The 17,048-nt window shown below is 36.0% G+C and overlaps 1 protein-coding gene across 1 annotated transcript in view; it reads left to right on the top strand.

Moving 5' to 3' along the window:
* Positions 1-14,315: 14,315 nt before the first annotated feature.
* LOC107716369 (GDNF family receptor alpha-4-like) overlaps positions 14,316-17,048 on the top strand; it is a 63,361-nt gene continuing 60,628 nt past the window's right edge. The window contains exon 1 of the mRNA XM_016522780.1: positions 14,316-14,367. Coding sequence (XP_016378266.1) covers positions 14,325-14,367 — 43 coding nt within the window. The 5' untranslated portion in view covers positions 14,316-14,324. The remainder of the gene's footprint in view (positions 14,368-17,048) is intronic.

Here is a 17,048-nt window from a genome sequence, read left to right as displayed (position 1 = left end):
GTTAATCCTCATCAAAGATTTAACAATTGAGAAAACTGCACCTTAGAAATGGCAATTTAATGCACCATTTAAGCCTTCACACACTATGTGGCTGGAGGACTTTTTGTTATATATATTATTTCATTAGTGTATAGGTGTGAACTGGACACAATATGCTTCCTTTTCAGGGTAATTTACTATCATTATTCCATTTAGAGTGAATAATTAGATTATGAAAGATATTAAAGGTGAAAGGTGGTTTCTGACTCAGAGACAGATATATGAGCTGTGTGTCGTCTGAAGGTTTCAGATCCGGTCTCTTCCGCTGGAGCTGCTCCCATCAGTTTAGTTGGTTTTGTGGTTTGGCCGTGACCCAAATGCAGTGCTTTACACTCCAACCAACCCCAAAAAAGCAGCTGCAGCCGCTGTTGATTAATTAGGTTTTGACGGATGAACTCGCATCTAGATTGGTTTCATTTAATAACGTTGTGTTAACTTTCATCACTTTGATGTTTACTTTAGTCACATGAGACTGGAAAGACTCTTCATTCATGCACACAGTATCCGATCGCTTCTCAGGATGATACAAGAATCACATTTGCTCTTAAATACAGTTGTGCAGTTCTGATACTTTTACCAGATACTTATTGACGGGGTGCAGCACAGCCGCCATCCGGCCTCTGTCGTTTCTCTGATATTGACTCACCTGTGCGCGCTGTCGCTCTTGCTTTTTTTAACATCTATTTGCTCTTGAAAACCAAAACACCATTAACAAATTTTGAGGACGGTGCTTAAGAGGTTTCACTTAAACTCACATCCGTTCATGGCTGCCCATCTATCTCCGTAGCCACACAGACATTTTAATGGCCACCTTGATATTTAATGGCGCAGGTCACGGAAGACTAAATATACGCATTTGGATTGATAAAACACATATTGTGTGTGTAGAAGCAGCCTGTGAAATGCTGAGAATAATGCATTATTCAGCTATGATGCACTCACTGGCTTCAAGGTAAAGCAAAACCCCAGTGGTGTGTATCCATGAAGATGTTCATGCAGGTTCTGCTGAATTTTTGATGATACATTGCATTGTAGTAAACCTTTAAAAGATGTTCATGTGGATATTTCGTACACAGACGGATCATGGAACTGGCAAACTGATCGTTTGGTCGCACTTCATGATGGAAGACTCATTATAAAATGCACATTTTATTTTTATTCTTAAACCAACATCAGTGTAATGTATTTTGTCAATTCTATAATAATAATATCAAGTTTATAAAAAAATGGAGAGCAAACAAATGTAACAAAAAAGAGTGTTATTATTAAAAAAGAGTGTTATTAAAATAGTGTTATAAATATTATTATTCTGAATCTATTATAGGATTGTAAACAGTAAAAAAATATAATAATAATAATAATAATAAATAATAAAAATAAAGTAACGCAAATATCAAACTATTGTTGATATGGACAACACATATTGTAATTAATTAATTAAACTGAAACAAAAATGGTGTAGGATTTTTATTAAATCAGTTGACTCATTAGTTGTTAAAAATAAGCAAACATAAATAAATTAACAAAAAATAGCTAGAAGTCAATTTCATAGTAACGCATAAATATCAAACTATCGTTACAACACATATTGTAATGAATAAAACACTGAAAAAAAAACAACAATAAAAAAATTTCAAAAATGAGCAAAAATGTAACAAAAAAAAAAAAGAGTGAGAGAGAATTTTACTTGCCTGACAAGTTGTCTTATCAAAATGTCAATAATAAAAAATAACCCGAAACTTATGGGCCATCGAAAATGTACTTAATTTTCTTAGCAGATGTCAATAATAAAAAATAACCCAAAACTTATAAAACTTATAGAACTTATAGGCCGACGAAAATTTTTGTGCATAACAATTCTGATTTTATTACATTTAGCGTAAAAACGGTGACTGATCATTAACAAAGATCGTGCCCTTGACAGACTGTGTGTGAGGGAGACTTGCGGAGAAATCAAAACAAATGAGCGCAACAGGGTTGCCAAGTCCATGAAACAAAACCAGCCCAATTGCTATTCAAAACTAATCCAAAACTATAGCACAATTTTTGGTAGAGAGAGCGCTTTAACCCTCAGACTAAAAACAACCCGCAGCAACAGTGTGATGGTGTGTGCACACCAAAAGCAAATTTAATTATGTGCGCAAGTAGATTACATTCAAAGTCAATGCAAAAATGCAAATAGATGCAAATTTGTGCCGGGGGACGCGAATCATATGAATTGGGTGACGCAATTGCCGCGAACAAACGCAATATTCGCCTCAATCGTTTTCCGCGCAAGTTGAAAAATTTCAGCTTGAGTGGGAAATTCACATGATGAGCTAATTGACACGTCAGGTTTGACACATCCGTTGTATCATAAAATAGAGGACAGCATTATTGTAGCCATCTGTAGGCACCTCAAAATTTGTTGTTGTTGTTGATATGAAGACACATGAGCCACACATCACATGAGTGACACGGAAAATATCCCCCGAGTAATCTGGAGCGAATATTCGATTAGCTTTTGATGTGCACACACCATAAAAATAGCCCGATTCCACGTTAAATCTGTGGACTTGGGAACCAACTCACAGAAGGTTTTTGAAAATGCAGTAGAAATAATAATAATAATAATTAAAAAAAAAACTATACAGGTAAGCGACACCAAACGACCAAAAGTGCTGTTTTCCCGAATCTCAGCACGATGCAAATGTGACATTGATTTTATACAACAGTAGTTCAATAAACAAGTAGTTAATATTAAGTGACTTACATTTTAGACACAGTATGGACTGTTTTTGCTCTATTTTGCCCACGAATATCATTCCACACAAAGCGTCTCTGAGCAACACACAATGGTGGTTCGTTACTGAATGATTCAGCATTTTTGAATGAATCGAGTGAGTCAATGATTCAGTGAGTAATTCATAAAGACAGGCACCTGGTTCATTCTTGAATGAATCAGCTGTTTGAATGAATCGGTTGAATTAATGACTCAATAACTCACTCATTAAGACAGTCACTTGCTGCCACCTACTGGTGTTTGGTTTCATATTTAAAGTATCTTCAGACGGTACTGTGCCTTATTATTCTAACAGAATTTATTGATAAGAATTTGACCTGAAAGATGACTGTACATTTAATAAGGGGGAAAATGGTCCTTTATAAAGACAAAAAATGAGAATATTGCTTAAGAATTTTTTTTCTTGGACAAGTGCATGACTTGTCTGAAGGCTTAAAGGGATAGATCACCCAAAAATGAGATGAATGAATTGTCATCATTTACTCACCCTCATGTTCTTCTCTTGATATTTTAAAGAATGTGGGTAAATAAACAGTTGACGGAAGCCATTTACTTCTGTAGTATTTTTTTTCATACTCTGGAAGCCAGTGGCCGCCGTGAACGGTTTGATTTCATTTTAGGTGAACTTTCCCTTTAATTTCATGCCCTGCGCAAGCATCACAATAAGGCTACAAAGCCCAACCGAGCACACAGCAGTCATGCCAATATTTGAATACTAACAGATTTTTCTATTTCAATTAACTTGCCAAGAAAACAGACTGTTTCTGTATTATTGTTTCAGTGTTTATTTTGCACCCCAGGCTTTATTTTCTACCCCCAACCTTCCAGACCTTTTGCCCTGCAAACTGGTTTCCCCTAATTTGAGTAATTAAGTGCACTGGCAGAAACCCCCATCCACCCCTCGCAGCTGTGAACCGTGTCAGGTCAGGTCAGTGGCTCCACAGCGACCGCCACACAATCCAAAGAGATGTCCTGCAGTCAGTCCTGCTTCAGGAAACAGCCGAGCATTTTGACCACATGAGACGCTCCTTCCCTGCTGTTTTCCCAAACGCTGCTGAAACACATCTGATAACTTATGACTCTAAAACCCGCGGCTGTTGACTCAGGTGCCATCTGATTATTTTTGGCCACCAGGGGTGTTGGTGAGATCGGTGATAAATGGTAGAAAGCAACCTTTTCACCCCCTGTAAAGAGCCAAAGAGACAGCGAGGGCCCTGTTATAAAACCAAACGATTTTATGAATCTAGCACCCGACACTGGGATGGGAATTCGATCCATCTGGTATTTCCCTGGGACGTGACTAATCTTTCATTAAAGGGGTGATAATGGGTGAAACTTTAGCAGTCGTCAGAGGAAAGAGGAACAACATGTGAGGCTCCTCGAGGCATAGACCTAATTTACACACTTTTTACTCCAGTGAATATTTCTCAGGGTGCACTGAACAAAATGTAGAAAACATTTTCACTCAGAAATTGCTAGTAGTAAGTAACAAAATCAATTAAATGTGATATTTTGAAGTAAAAAAAAACTGAAATAGTATTTTCTTGGTAAACATCCAAATAATTTTAGCAGGTTTGTTTTTGATAGTCAATTTCTTTATAGACACATGTCTTCCATTCTTAGCTGTCAAAAAACTTTGAACATTTCCATTGTTACTGCACTGGGAAAAAACTAAACCAAAACAGGTCATTGAACACATTTTGAAGTGGGCATATTGTCACACTATATAGGATCATTTGCAATCTATTATAGGATTGTAAACAGTAAAAATATAATAATAATAATAATAAAAATAAAGTAACATAAATATCAAACTATTGTTGATATGGACAACACATATTATAATTAATAAATTAAACTTAAACAAAAATGGTGTAGGATTTTTATTCAATCAGTTGTCTCATTAATAGTTAAAAATAAGCAAAAATAAATAAATAAACAAAATAACAAAAAAATAGCTAAGAAGTTAATTTCATAGTAACGCATAAATATCAAACTATTGTTACAACACATATTGTAATGAATAAAACTCGTCACTCATAAATTGCTAAGAATAAGAAAAAAGCAGAAGAAGCAAAAGAAGAAGTAAGAAGTAAAATAGTGACAAAAATGGCAAGTAACACATTGAAGTAAATGTGAAATTGAATTAGACTAAAATGGCATTTTCTAGTAAAATGTAATCCAATAATCTTTTGTTTACAATGAAAAATCATCAGTGTACAGGATGGAATGTTTGAGAGAGATGAGCAGATTACCACAAAACGTTTTCAAATTTCAAATTCCAAATTCATTGATGTTTTTGCTGCGGTTTTCCCACCAAAATGATGTCACATCCTGCAGGATGAAATCATTCAATATTTGCCTTTTGTTGGTTAAAGGAATATACTAGTGGTTCAACGGATCACAAATCTCACGGTTCGGATCATATTACGGTTTTTGAGCCACGGATCGGATCGTTTTTCGGATCAGCAGAAAAAATCAATGTAACTTTGCTTTCCATAAGTACGATACCACAGCAAAAACTCTTAGCCTAAGAAAGTTCAAACATTATTAAAGAGACAAGTGAACAGCCAGTAAAAATAAGAACAAATAGGCTACACAAAATACAATTCTAGATAAATACAACAGAACAATGTTACAAATACAAATACATTTCGCCTTTTCTTTCACTAGAATGGTTTAAAATCGCTTGCGTGTGTAAACACGTACAATTGATAAACTTTCATTCTATTATGGTTAAATTTTGCAATTAATCCGCGGATCACATGCGTGCCGAACCGTGGGGCTTGGTCTGTACGAATCACAGATCAACTACGATCCGTTTAACCACTAGAATATACAATTATTACCAATTTAAAAATTTTTCCTAAAACAAACATTTTGAACAAGTTTTGTTTCAAACATATTAATCAGATAAAGTATAAATGGATGGAGGGCTTCCGGTTATGGCCGCCATTGGTTGAGAGACTCAAGTTGCATCACTCCCACTCAAAATCCTTTTTTATTGTACTACTTTGAGTAAAGCGCGGATATACTTGTATTTTGCTTTTTCTGAACTGGACTGATATCTTTGGGCAACTTTGAAAGATGCCTCCTAAGAAATTCTTTGAGAACAAGTAGGTTACACAGTGACCTTCAGGAAACTAGACTAAAACTGAGCGAGCTGGAATCAAGCCGGGACGGATTTGAGGAGCCTTTGTGAATATGCGCAATTAGAAGAGGCCAAGGTACAGGGTATTACTCTTGCTGCAATACCTTTTGTTTCTATAAACTGTTTAAAGAAATGGACTTCTAGCCCACAAGCTGATGCAGATCTCAGGAAAAAGATGAACGGCAAGCAGACTCTGTTCAGATCCACTGCCTTTTAATACAATCCTTTTCTTCCTCCTGCTCTTAAAGATGGCATAGCCAAACAGTGGTACGATCGAAGCATTCAAACCTTTGGCGAACTCTATGAGGAGGACACACTCGTGTCTTTCGAGCAGCTACAACAGAAATATATCCTTCCCTCTAAATGTTTCTTTAAATACCTACGAGTTAAGACATTACATTCAGACCCAGCAAGGTGGCCGTTTATCTAAACTTGCTCTTTCACCTCTTGAGGCTATCTTGTCTGAGAAAAAAGGTCCTAAGGGTCTCACTTCATTATCTATGCCAAGCTGTTGCAGTTGATGGCTGGTAATATCTGTGACGTCAAATCTAAGTGCGAAAAAGACTTGGGAGTGCTCATTTACTGATGACGAATGGGAAACAATATGTGAGGAAGCTCAGGCTTTCTCTATCAATAGCCGTCATAAACTCATCCAATTTAATGTGATACATAGTGTATTATACCCCAGTTCGACCGCACTCCTTTAAAAGCTCCTTCTCAGAGCTCTGTCCTAGATGTAAAGCAGATAGAGGGACTCTCCTACATATGCTACAGTCTTGCCCTGACTTGGAAGTATATTGGAAAGAGGTTTTAGAGATCATCGCCATAGTTGCTGGTACTAATGTGCCTAGAGAGCCTAGGCTTGCCCTTTTAGGGGACACCACGCTACTTGATCAACAAAGGGTTAATTTGAGATTTGTTAGGCTAGCCCTGCCATAAAATGTATAACTCTGAGATGGAAGGATTCTAAACCACCTTCTACTTCTATGTGGATTAAAGAAGTGTCATCTTATATATCTTTGGAAAAAATTGCATTTCGTTTGAAAAAACGTGAAGATTTGTTTGTCAAATATTGGGGCAGCTTCCTTTCTTATTTGGGCATAACAGGACAGAAAGCTTAGATGTCATCTAACTTTCTATGTTTTCTTGTTTAATTCTATTTATGGCTTATTTGTGGCACTATGGGTTGGAGGTCTGGGGCATGTTATAGGGCAGTGTATACGGGAATTATCTTTTTAGATTATTTTGTATGTTGTGTTTAACTTGGGAAAAATATAATCTTCAAAAAAAAAAAAAACTTGGAATATTTCTTCATAGATTGCCAGTTTTTAATGCTAGAAGATATTGCATGACAAAACTCACAACAAGTGGTGAAAATAATTAAAAACTCACCTCTGTGATCTCTGAATGAATTAAAACTCATACCATGTTTGAGTTTAATATCTTATCCACTATAGTAAAACATAAATTATATGAAATTTCATATAAAAATGTGCCGCTGACCTGTATGTGTGTGTGTGCGGGAGACTATATTTAAAGGCGCATAAGACCAATTAATCTTAACCTGTTCTGCCCACACTGCGGTGTGACACACGCCATCTGTTGCGGTGGAAAGTGAGAGATCGATTACGTCTATGGCAGTCCCAGCTTGGAATCTCTTGGAATTGAAACAATCCTGCTTGTGGCAGGTGTCTAATGCCTTCCTCTCAGCCCGCTCAAACTCTTAAAATTCAGAAATAAATCTCAAGGCTTTATAGCTAAAGTGGAGGATGAAGAGAAACAATTGTTCAGTTTTTTACCATCAAAGACGGTTTTACAAGCTCGTCGATGGTGCTGCATGCTGAATGTTAAAAGGAAATGAAATTAGTTTTTGGCACATGATAAGAGTAACAAATAAAACTGGGTGGAAACGCATTTGTATGATGAAAAAAATTGACGGCAAGAAGTGCATGCTGATTACGCTCACTATATGTCTCAAACAATCAGTGACTCCACTGAGTTTTCGACAAAACTGTGCTTTATAGTGTGAGGGAGAGGCCCGGTGCGGGTGTAAATGATCCAGTGACATGACATCAGTGTCAAGGGATGCAAGAATAGCTGAGAGCAGACCTCAGCTCTCGTGCCCTTCAAGACGAGTCCGAAATATCCCAATTACAAGCTCCAAGTGCAACTAAGACACAAGAGTTGCCAAGTTGTGAAGTTGGATCTGGCGTGTCTGTTTGAAACACTGATCTATAAAATAGATAATGTATCTATAACACAATGCAACTAAAATTTGTTTTACTTAATTTTTTATGATTCTTCTGTAATTCTGTGGTGCTAATTATTATTGTACTATTTAAAAAAAAAATCTAACATCAATAATTTGGTAACTATTTAGGTCGGGTAAATTTTAGAACTTTTATCATTAATTATTAAAAACATTAGGTTAATACATATGCATTTTTGTACTAATTATGCATTTTTTAAAGGATATTTTGTTTTTGCAAGGATGGGAACATTCTAGAAGTTTCTGTAATATTCTGGAATATTCTAGTGCTTTCTGGAACATTCCAGAACATTGTGGGTCATAAAAGACAAAAATCACTTCTGACGTTTTGATGAATCACTTTTTGTAGCTGTTTGTTAAATGGTATTATGCATGTATCATGTCAATTTTATGCATGAGAGTAATAACAGATTAGCTTGTTGTCAACATATTTTTTGGTTTTCATGAGCACTTTTAATAATACACAAAACGTATAGCAATTTTCATATTCAGCATGTAAAACTTCATAAGGAAACATTAAAAAAAGCAAAACAAAACTGTTATAAGAAATTGTTTCACGGTGTAATCTATGCTAATCAATTTGAATTACAATTCAGATTGTCGATTAGATTCTGGAACAATTTTTGCTAATTCAGAATGATTTGACTCAATCTGACTCACAATGACATTCGATTTGATTAAATTAGATTTAATTCTGATTAATGAGTCTATTCTGTATTCATTCATAGGATTATATAATGCTTAGTGCATCTCAAAAAACAAAACAAACAAACCTAAACGAAAACACAAAAATATAAACAAAACAAAAATCACTTAATATTAACTATTGCACAAAATAATGTGAACATAAACACATTAATGCATGTGCATACAGGCTACTTTGAAATAAAACAAAGCATGTGCTGATAAAGTATTTTCAGCACACCTAGGAGGATTATATATAGATTTCCATGGGTTTTCTTTGTCTGGAAATAAACAATTTAAACAGTTCTATAAACAATAACTCCAGTAAACCACTGTTTCTGATCATTTTTGCACACGTCAGTAATTTAGTGTATATATTGTAAAAATGTAAAATAATACTTCAGTGGATCGCGATCTATTACATTTTCAGCATATGAAATCAAAACTATTTGATTCACTATTCAAAAATCTGTGTTTTAAGATGTGTATGCATCGGCAGGATTTTTAATCAATCAATCAATCGAGAAAAAGAGTGAATCATCAGTTAATCACTTAACTTTCATAGTTTACTTCATGTAACAAAATCATTTCATTGAAATGAAAAATAATTGATAGAAATGACTGTTTTCATTATTTTGAATTCAGATGTATTTATTTGGGTTGATTGTTCAATATATAATTCTTTTGTTTTGTTTAGGCTATTGTGACTATACATGACATATGGTAATATCGAACACCCAACTGAGGTATATGAGTTTCACAGGTGCACTTGAAGGCAGCATCTTTTCCAAAACGTCAGCCGCCTTGCTTCCTACAGCCTACATAGGCAGCTGCCTTCTATCACAGAACCTCATAACTGACTGATTCGGGACACTCTACACTTGCAGCAGCTCCCTGAACCACACAAACAGGCCTCCTGTAGCGCTCTACAGCGGAGACTTGACATGCAGCTAAGCTAACAGCTCTAATAAGCTCAAATATAAACAATACTGAGTCAAATAGATTTGAGTGACACCCTTTTTCAAATGGTTCAAAAATGGCATTTGGAATTGACTCCTATAGCACCATGTATTACTCCAGCTGGCGGTTTGCACTGTAACAGAATGAGAGTAGTTCTCACTTTAGTCCAGGCTCAGTCTTCTTTCACACCGCCGTCACAGAGACGTACAGGATCAATTATCAATCACAGAGGGTCTCTTATCAGGCTGCGTGATGCTCGTCTGTTTATTCTGTCTTCTGCAGCACTCTTAGTGGTCGGTCGTGGCACGGGTCAGGGCAAGAAAGAGACAGAGACCACACAGAAGGACATACTGCATACTGAGTCACGTGATCTGAATAAAACAGACCGTCTGCTTCAGACGCAGGTTTGTGCTTGCAGTGTTTAACTGGGCATTTAAACCAAATAGAGAAGAGTGAGGTAAGTTGTGCCAGTTTTTATACAACAATATTTAATAATTCTATATCCTAGCCAAAGTCCTATTTTGCTGCATATTATTCACATTGTATTATAGATTCTCATAAGCAAAGAAAATGTTTTATATCCAGAATATTTTAAGGTTGTGAAACAAGTTTTTAAAAATTTTTTTTATTGAAAAGATCCTTGATTAGAGAGGTTAAACTAAGGCACATTATTTCATGTTCAAACCATCAAGGCTGCAGAGAAATGTTGCTTCTTTGAAATTTTGTGAGGCTGAGTTAGCTTCATCAATACATAACGTAAGGGAAAAAAACTCTTGATCATTTTCTCTGAATTGTGGGGTTCAGCTTGGAAGAAATTTGGTCCCCATTTCAAGTTTTCCTGAATTTGCATGCCAATTAATTTACGCGGTTAAGTTTAAGGACAGCACGATTTTGTTCCCTAAATAATACCATTAACACCTTTATTCAACAATGATTGCTAGTTTAAAATGTTACAAAAGATTTCCATGTAAAATAAATCCTGGTGTTTAAAATGTATATTCATCAAATCTCATCAGATCTGTTTTCCACAACAAAAAAAAACAGCTTTCAACATTGATACAACTTAGCATTCCCATCACATATAAATAAATTATATTAATAAATTATAAGAAATAAATAATAAATTATATGAAATAAATATAATTTAATTTAAATAAATGAAATTATATTATAAAACATTAAAATAGACACCAGTTATTTTAAATTGTAATAATGTTTCACAATATTACTGTTTTTACTGTATTTTTGGTCAAATAAATGCCGCCTTGGTGAGTTTCAAACACACACACAAACACAAAATAATCAAATATATGCATGCTGTTATGAACGTTAATGCATACAACTTGTAAATACGAGGTCACATGACAAAAGTAGTGCACAGTTTGTGAGCTACATAGTTACAAAATGCATAATACTAAAAATATTTTCTCTTTATGTGTGCATAAAATATGCATTTTTAAATTTTCCTTTAAACCAACAAAAATGGAGAAGTTAGTATATTTAAAAACAGGTTAATGTTTAAAATATGCATATTTACCCTGCCCTGTTTCCATATATTTAATTGTTTTGCATTCATTTTACAGCTGCAGCCCAGTGGTCTACAAACTGTATTACCTGCTTTTCTATCACACCCTCAGTATAAAAAATAAAGCAACTGCCAACTTGTCAAGTTGGTTTTCAGTCCAGCAATGCTTATAGTGTTACATGCCACTGCAGCCTATATTAAAACATCTTTCTACTGATTTTCAAAGTCAGTTGCAGATACTTTATTGCTTTTCTTCCCTCCAGCGGCAACACACAGGCAGTTTTACTTTTTTACGTTTATTACCTTGAAATCCTCTTATAATTTATCCAAGCTGTCAGTGCTTTCTTACCACATCTCTTCCCCTCATTTCAGAAACACCCTGAAGTCTACTATCACCCATGTCACGACACATACACACAGCCCAATCCTGAAAGAGCTCCAGTTTAAACAATAGAGCACACTCTCATTCCAGAGAGCCATGCACAGCTGGAGTCAGTCCTGTCATCAGCGCGTGTGAATGAACAGACTGCAGTGAATGAGATGGATTGATTATGCCACCGCCTTTTGACCACACTCTTAAAGATAAAGCTTCCAAACAGCGATGATGCCATAAAAGAACCATTTCGAGTTTCTTAAAGAACCTTTCAATGAACAGTTCTTACAGGAACCTTGAGAAGAACACTTTAATCATCTAAAGAACCTTTCGTGCATTGGAAAAGCTCAATGGATTCTCTATGGAGCCAGATATATTTTTTAACAGTGGCAGTGAATAGCTCAGTCGCGTCTTTCTTTACCTTGTATCACCATGGTTCCTCCTGACAAGCAAATATCGAATAGTTAATTATTCTATTTCCGTGTTTGTTAGTATAACAATGAAGTGTAGCATGTCATAATGACATGGCTGATAAAAAAGCAATACATGATTGTGATTATGAGTCATAAACGGCCAGTTTTAATGAGCTCTACAGTGCTTACGCTTGCACTAGTATGCATTCATTAAGAATGAAGGCCGTGGCTTATGATGTAGCACCACAGCCTTGGTCAGAAGGTTAGCAGTTCTCCAAGGCACTCTTTGATTGACAATATGAACCAGAGCTATAACCACAAGACATTCCCCTCACACAAGGCATTTATATTTGTGATCAATGGATACAGGCTTTTGATGGACTGATCTTGATCCCTGAAAAATGAAAATTTGCTGAATATGCCCTCAACCTCATGCCATCCAAGATGTAGATGAGTTTGTTTCTTCATCAGATAAATGTAGTATTGCATCACTTGCTCAGCGATGGATGCTCTGCAGTGAATGGGTGCCGTCAGAATGAGAGTCCAAACAGCTGATATAAACATCACAGTAATCCACAAGTAATCCACACCACTCCAGTCCATCAGTTAATGTATTGAGAAGCCAAAAGCTGCGTGTTTGTAAGAAGCAAATCCATCATTAATGTGTTTTAACTTCAAACTATTGCTAATGGCTAAAATATGGGCCCATAATCCACGATATTGCTTTCCCCAGTGTAAAAATCTCCTGTTGTCTCTCACATTTAAATCCACCCACATATTTTTTTAGAGCTGTTTTGGACTGTTTTTGGCTTGTAAACGTTGCTTGATCTGTGCATTTCTCTCCTCGACTTTTTCACTGGAGTAAGTGTTATTATGGATTATGGATTTGTATTTTAGCTGAAAGCAATGCTTTGAAGTTAAAAATGTCTTAATGATGGATTATTTCTTACAAACATGCAGCTTTTGGCTTCACAAGACATTAACTGATGGACTGGAGAGGTGTGGATTATTGTGATGTTTTTATCAGCTGTTTGGACTCTCATTCTGACGGCACCCATTCACTGCAGAGCATCCATCGCTGAGCAAGTGATGCAATGCTACATTTCTCCAAATCTGATGAAGAAACAAACTCGATTTTCAGCAAATATTCATTTTAAGCGAACCATTCCCTTAAAGGTCCCCTGAAATGCTTAGAAACACGCAGCATTACTTCGTTGAGCCGTTTTGGCGGAAGTTACTAACTGAAAGCTTTGAATGCTTATATCTTCTAAATGCGACTTTTGTCACTGTTTTGGAGCACACTGCCTTATAGATAACCTTAAGACTAACATATTGATACTAACACCCAAAAAACTTTAATTTTGATTTCATGGGGACTTTAACTTGGTTCCTTTAAAAGTACAGTAAATGGTGAAACGTTTTCTTCCACCACAATAGTGATTGTCCTTTCAGCCAGTCTGTGGGACTCATTCTGTATTACTAAATAGAAGGCAAGGAGATCAACTTTGAAGAGTTTTTTTTTAGCTAATATTTCAGCACTGGCTTCTGAAATCCACAGTTCAAAGCCAGAATCAAAGTGCAGGATTTGTAGCAGACAGTTTGATAGCCTATCTGACCCTACGGCTGTGTCTCAAAACATACTAAACTGCCTATCTAGACAGCATTTTGAGGGTCACAATATGGACACTCATATGATACAACCTATGTAGGCAGCTTACTAGGTTTTGAGACACAGCTCAGCACAAACCAGTCTCTCTCTCTCTCTCTCTGTGTGCTCAGAGTTTGATCTTCACTCAATGAAATCTGACTCTTCATTCACTCGTGTTCTTGCCCTCGGAGGGAACAAATGTCAATACGAGGTAATGGAGCAGATGGAGAACTTTCATTAGTGCTTTAATTTCATCTCAAGCTTCCTCTGAAGTCCTGATTGACAGTTTGACAGTTTGACACTTGGCGTTGCGGCGAGCGCGGCTGCTTTGCGTGTTCAGCGGACGCTCATCTAGTTTTTGACCATTTTAAGAGTCTTTAACACGCTGAATTGATATGTGCATGACAGCTTTTCTCTGTCGGTAACCTCAGAATATAAGAGAGACAGTTTCGCGTCATTTCGAGCCAGTTCTCTTCAGAAATGGATCTAATGGGACTCTACCTGCTTCATCTCAGCTTCGCCGGTAGGTGATGTGCTGCGTGCGCGTTTCATCTTCTCCACTTACTGACATCAAAGTTCCGCAAAACACAAAGCTGATACAATGCTGAGAGTTTCTTTCATTATTGGCTGTGTGCGCTAGCGTTCAGAACCGGCTTTCTATAGACTTTTGTCTTGATTAATAAGAACGGATCGAACTAAAGAAATGTGAGCACGATAACCTGCTTTCTTCTCATTTGGATTATGAATCCATGTATTTTGCGTTATCAGTCAGCTAATGAGGTGTTTGCTCAGGTGTGAAAGGTTACTGCTTTCATTGACATTTGTTCTAACATTCAATTACTTTTGGTAAAATCATTTATAAAACGGCTATATAAATTTTAACCCACTAAACTTTTAATTGCTTCCTTAAATATAAAGGGGTGCCAAACTTACAACCTGTGATAAGCTCATTGCACTTTTTGAATGTAATTACTTGTGTGAAGTGGGAACATATATATCCATGTAAACTCTGTTCCTTTATAAAGGATACAATGTGTTGTCACTGACCTGAAATTTGTAGCCTCGGTTGATTGAAAAGCCTGTGCATTTTAGCAGATTGGATTTGTGCAGGATGTCTCTGTGTTGCTGCTAATATAATTAGATTTTCAGGTAGACTGTCTTTTGTGTGTGTGTTGTGTATGAATCAGAGGATGTATGCATGCATCATAACAATTTGCATGTTTTGAAAATGGATTCACAGATGAAAGCTTTGAAAAATGAATTCACAAATGAAACCGAGAAACAAAGAAACATAACCATAGCTTTGAAACATACTTTTCATTTTTTAATTTCGAAGCATATTATTGTGCATTAATATGGCAGTGAGAAAACTTCAGTCATCTCAAAAATCAGGGCTTTTTCTGACTGGACCCAAGGCTGTAAGTCTGATTGCTGATCATTTGCTGATTGATAGTCATTGATTTAAGAGTTAATGTGTATAATATGTTTTATTTTATTTTATTTCATTTTACTTTCACCTTTTGGTTTGTCTGTTAAGGCAATCAATTATTCAATATTCCTCTGTAAACAGAACAAAGTAAATCTCTAGAACAGCAAAACACACCCAGCTGTTGTTGAATTACCTGAAACAACAAGCAGTAAAAAGATTGATTAAGAAAATGTGTGTTAAAATCATCCTTACCTTACTCAATTCAACAATATAGCTTCCCTACACTGATGCACCTGTTTTTTATGCCTTGGCTCTGAATGTAGTTTTCCTATTTATTTTCACTCGATAGGTAATTCTTCAGTAAAGCATTTTAAACCTTGAACCAAACCAGCCAGCTCTGAATCACATCATAACTTTTGATTCTAAACACATTTATTTGAATATCAGGAAAAAACACAAAGGTATAATGCTGTTTATGTGACGTGATCGAACTGCTCATCACTATGAATTTTAAGCTATATGGAAGTTTAAACATGCAACTGTTATGCTCTTTTCTTCCGACATTTCTCCAAACTCCTTTTTTTTTTATTTTCCATAGTTATTTTCCATTGTTATGTGAGCTTGAGTGAAGTCCATATCTGATTCCCTCCATTATGACCATCAATCAAGCCCTTTTTCAAGCCCCACATATACATTCTGTGAACCTGTGAATATAGGGCTCAGCTCCAGTTCTGCAGGTAATTCCACTGTCACTCAAGGGGACTGAAAAGCAGGCAGTTTGTCAGTGATTAGCCAAGGTGAAGATCGATTCATGCTCTGAGAGCTTGTAAATTAGGAACTCTATCAATGTCCATTAACTCAAGCTATGACTGACATATGCTAATTGTGACCTTGTTATTACAAGAATAATATCATTATCAGTATTGACATGGACTAACACTACAATTGGTCATTTATGGTTAAGGTATTCAGAGCATTTTACTTCATAGCTCAGGCTTCAGCTGAAATATGCAGTTCAAAGCCATAATCAAACTGTAGAATTGTAGCCGACAGCTTGAAGATCAGCCTCTCTCCAGCAGCCGACTCAGTGTTTCTCACTGTTATGCTCGACAGTCTGTCTCTCTCTCAACGATGCCACACGCATAATCTGCACTCAGAGAAATATGATTCTTAATAAAGTATAATATGATTCTTGCATAAACTTTTATGAAAGCCATAATTAATGAAAAAGTGTAATTTAAACATACATAAGTCAAACTTAATTAAGATTTTTCACATTATGATGATAGAAACTGAGTCATGGTCACTGTCAAATGTAAGTGTCAAATGGTCATTTTTTTCTGTAGCTAAAAAAAATTATAGAAGCTTATATATCCTATAGAGAAATATCCAATCAATGTGCTTTAGCATGCATTAGTGCCAGCCCTTTTTTATTTTTTTGGGTCTGGAAGTATTTTTTCCCCGATTTTCCTATAAGGAAAAAGTATCTATCTATCTATCTATCTATCTATCTACACTGAACAAAATTATAAACGCAACACTTTTGTTTTTGCCCCCATTTTTCATGAGCTGAACTCAAAGATCTAAGCAGTCTATCTATCTATCTATCTATCTATCTATCTATAGTTGTTTTCTGATTGGCTGAGAGGTCTTTTACAGTTTGTATCACTCCGCTTGCAGATTTCTCACAGCGAGTGTCATGGCGGACGCCCAAATCCGCTATGGTATATAATACCGTTGTTGTGTCATGGAATGTTGGTTGTAGTTGTAGGAGT

Source organism: Sinocyclocheilus rhinocerous, unplaced genomic scaffold (assembly GCF_001515625.1).
Source record: "Sinocyclocheilus rhinocerous isolate Xijiao unplaced genomic scaffold, SAMN03320098_v1.1 scaffold89, whole genome shotgun sequence".
Classification (NCBI taxonomy): Eukaryota; Metazoa; Chordata; class Actinopteri; order Cypriniformes; family Cyprinidae; genus Sinocyclocheilus; species Sinocyclocheilus rhinocerous.
Note: the sequence above shows the minus strand (reverse complement) of the source record. Positions and strands in the feature narration are given on the sequence as shown.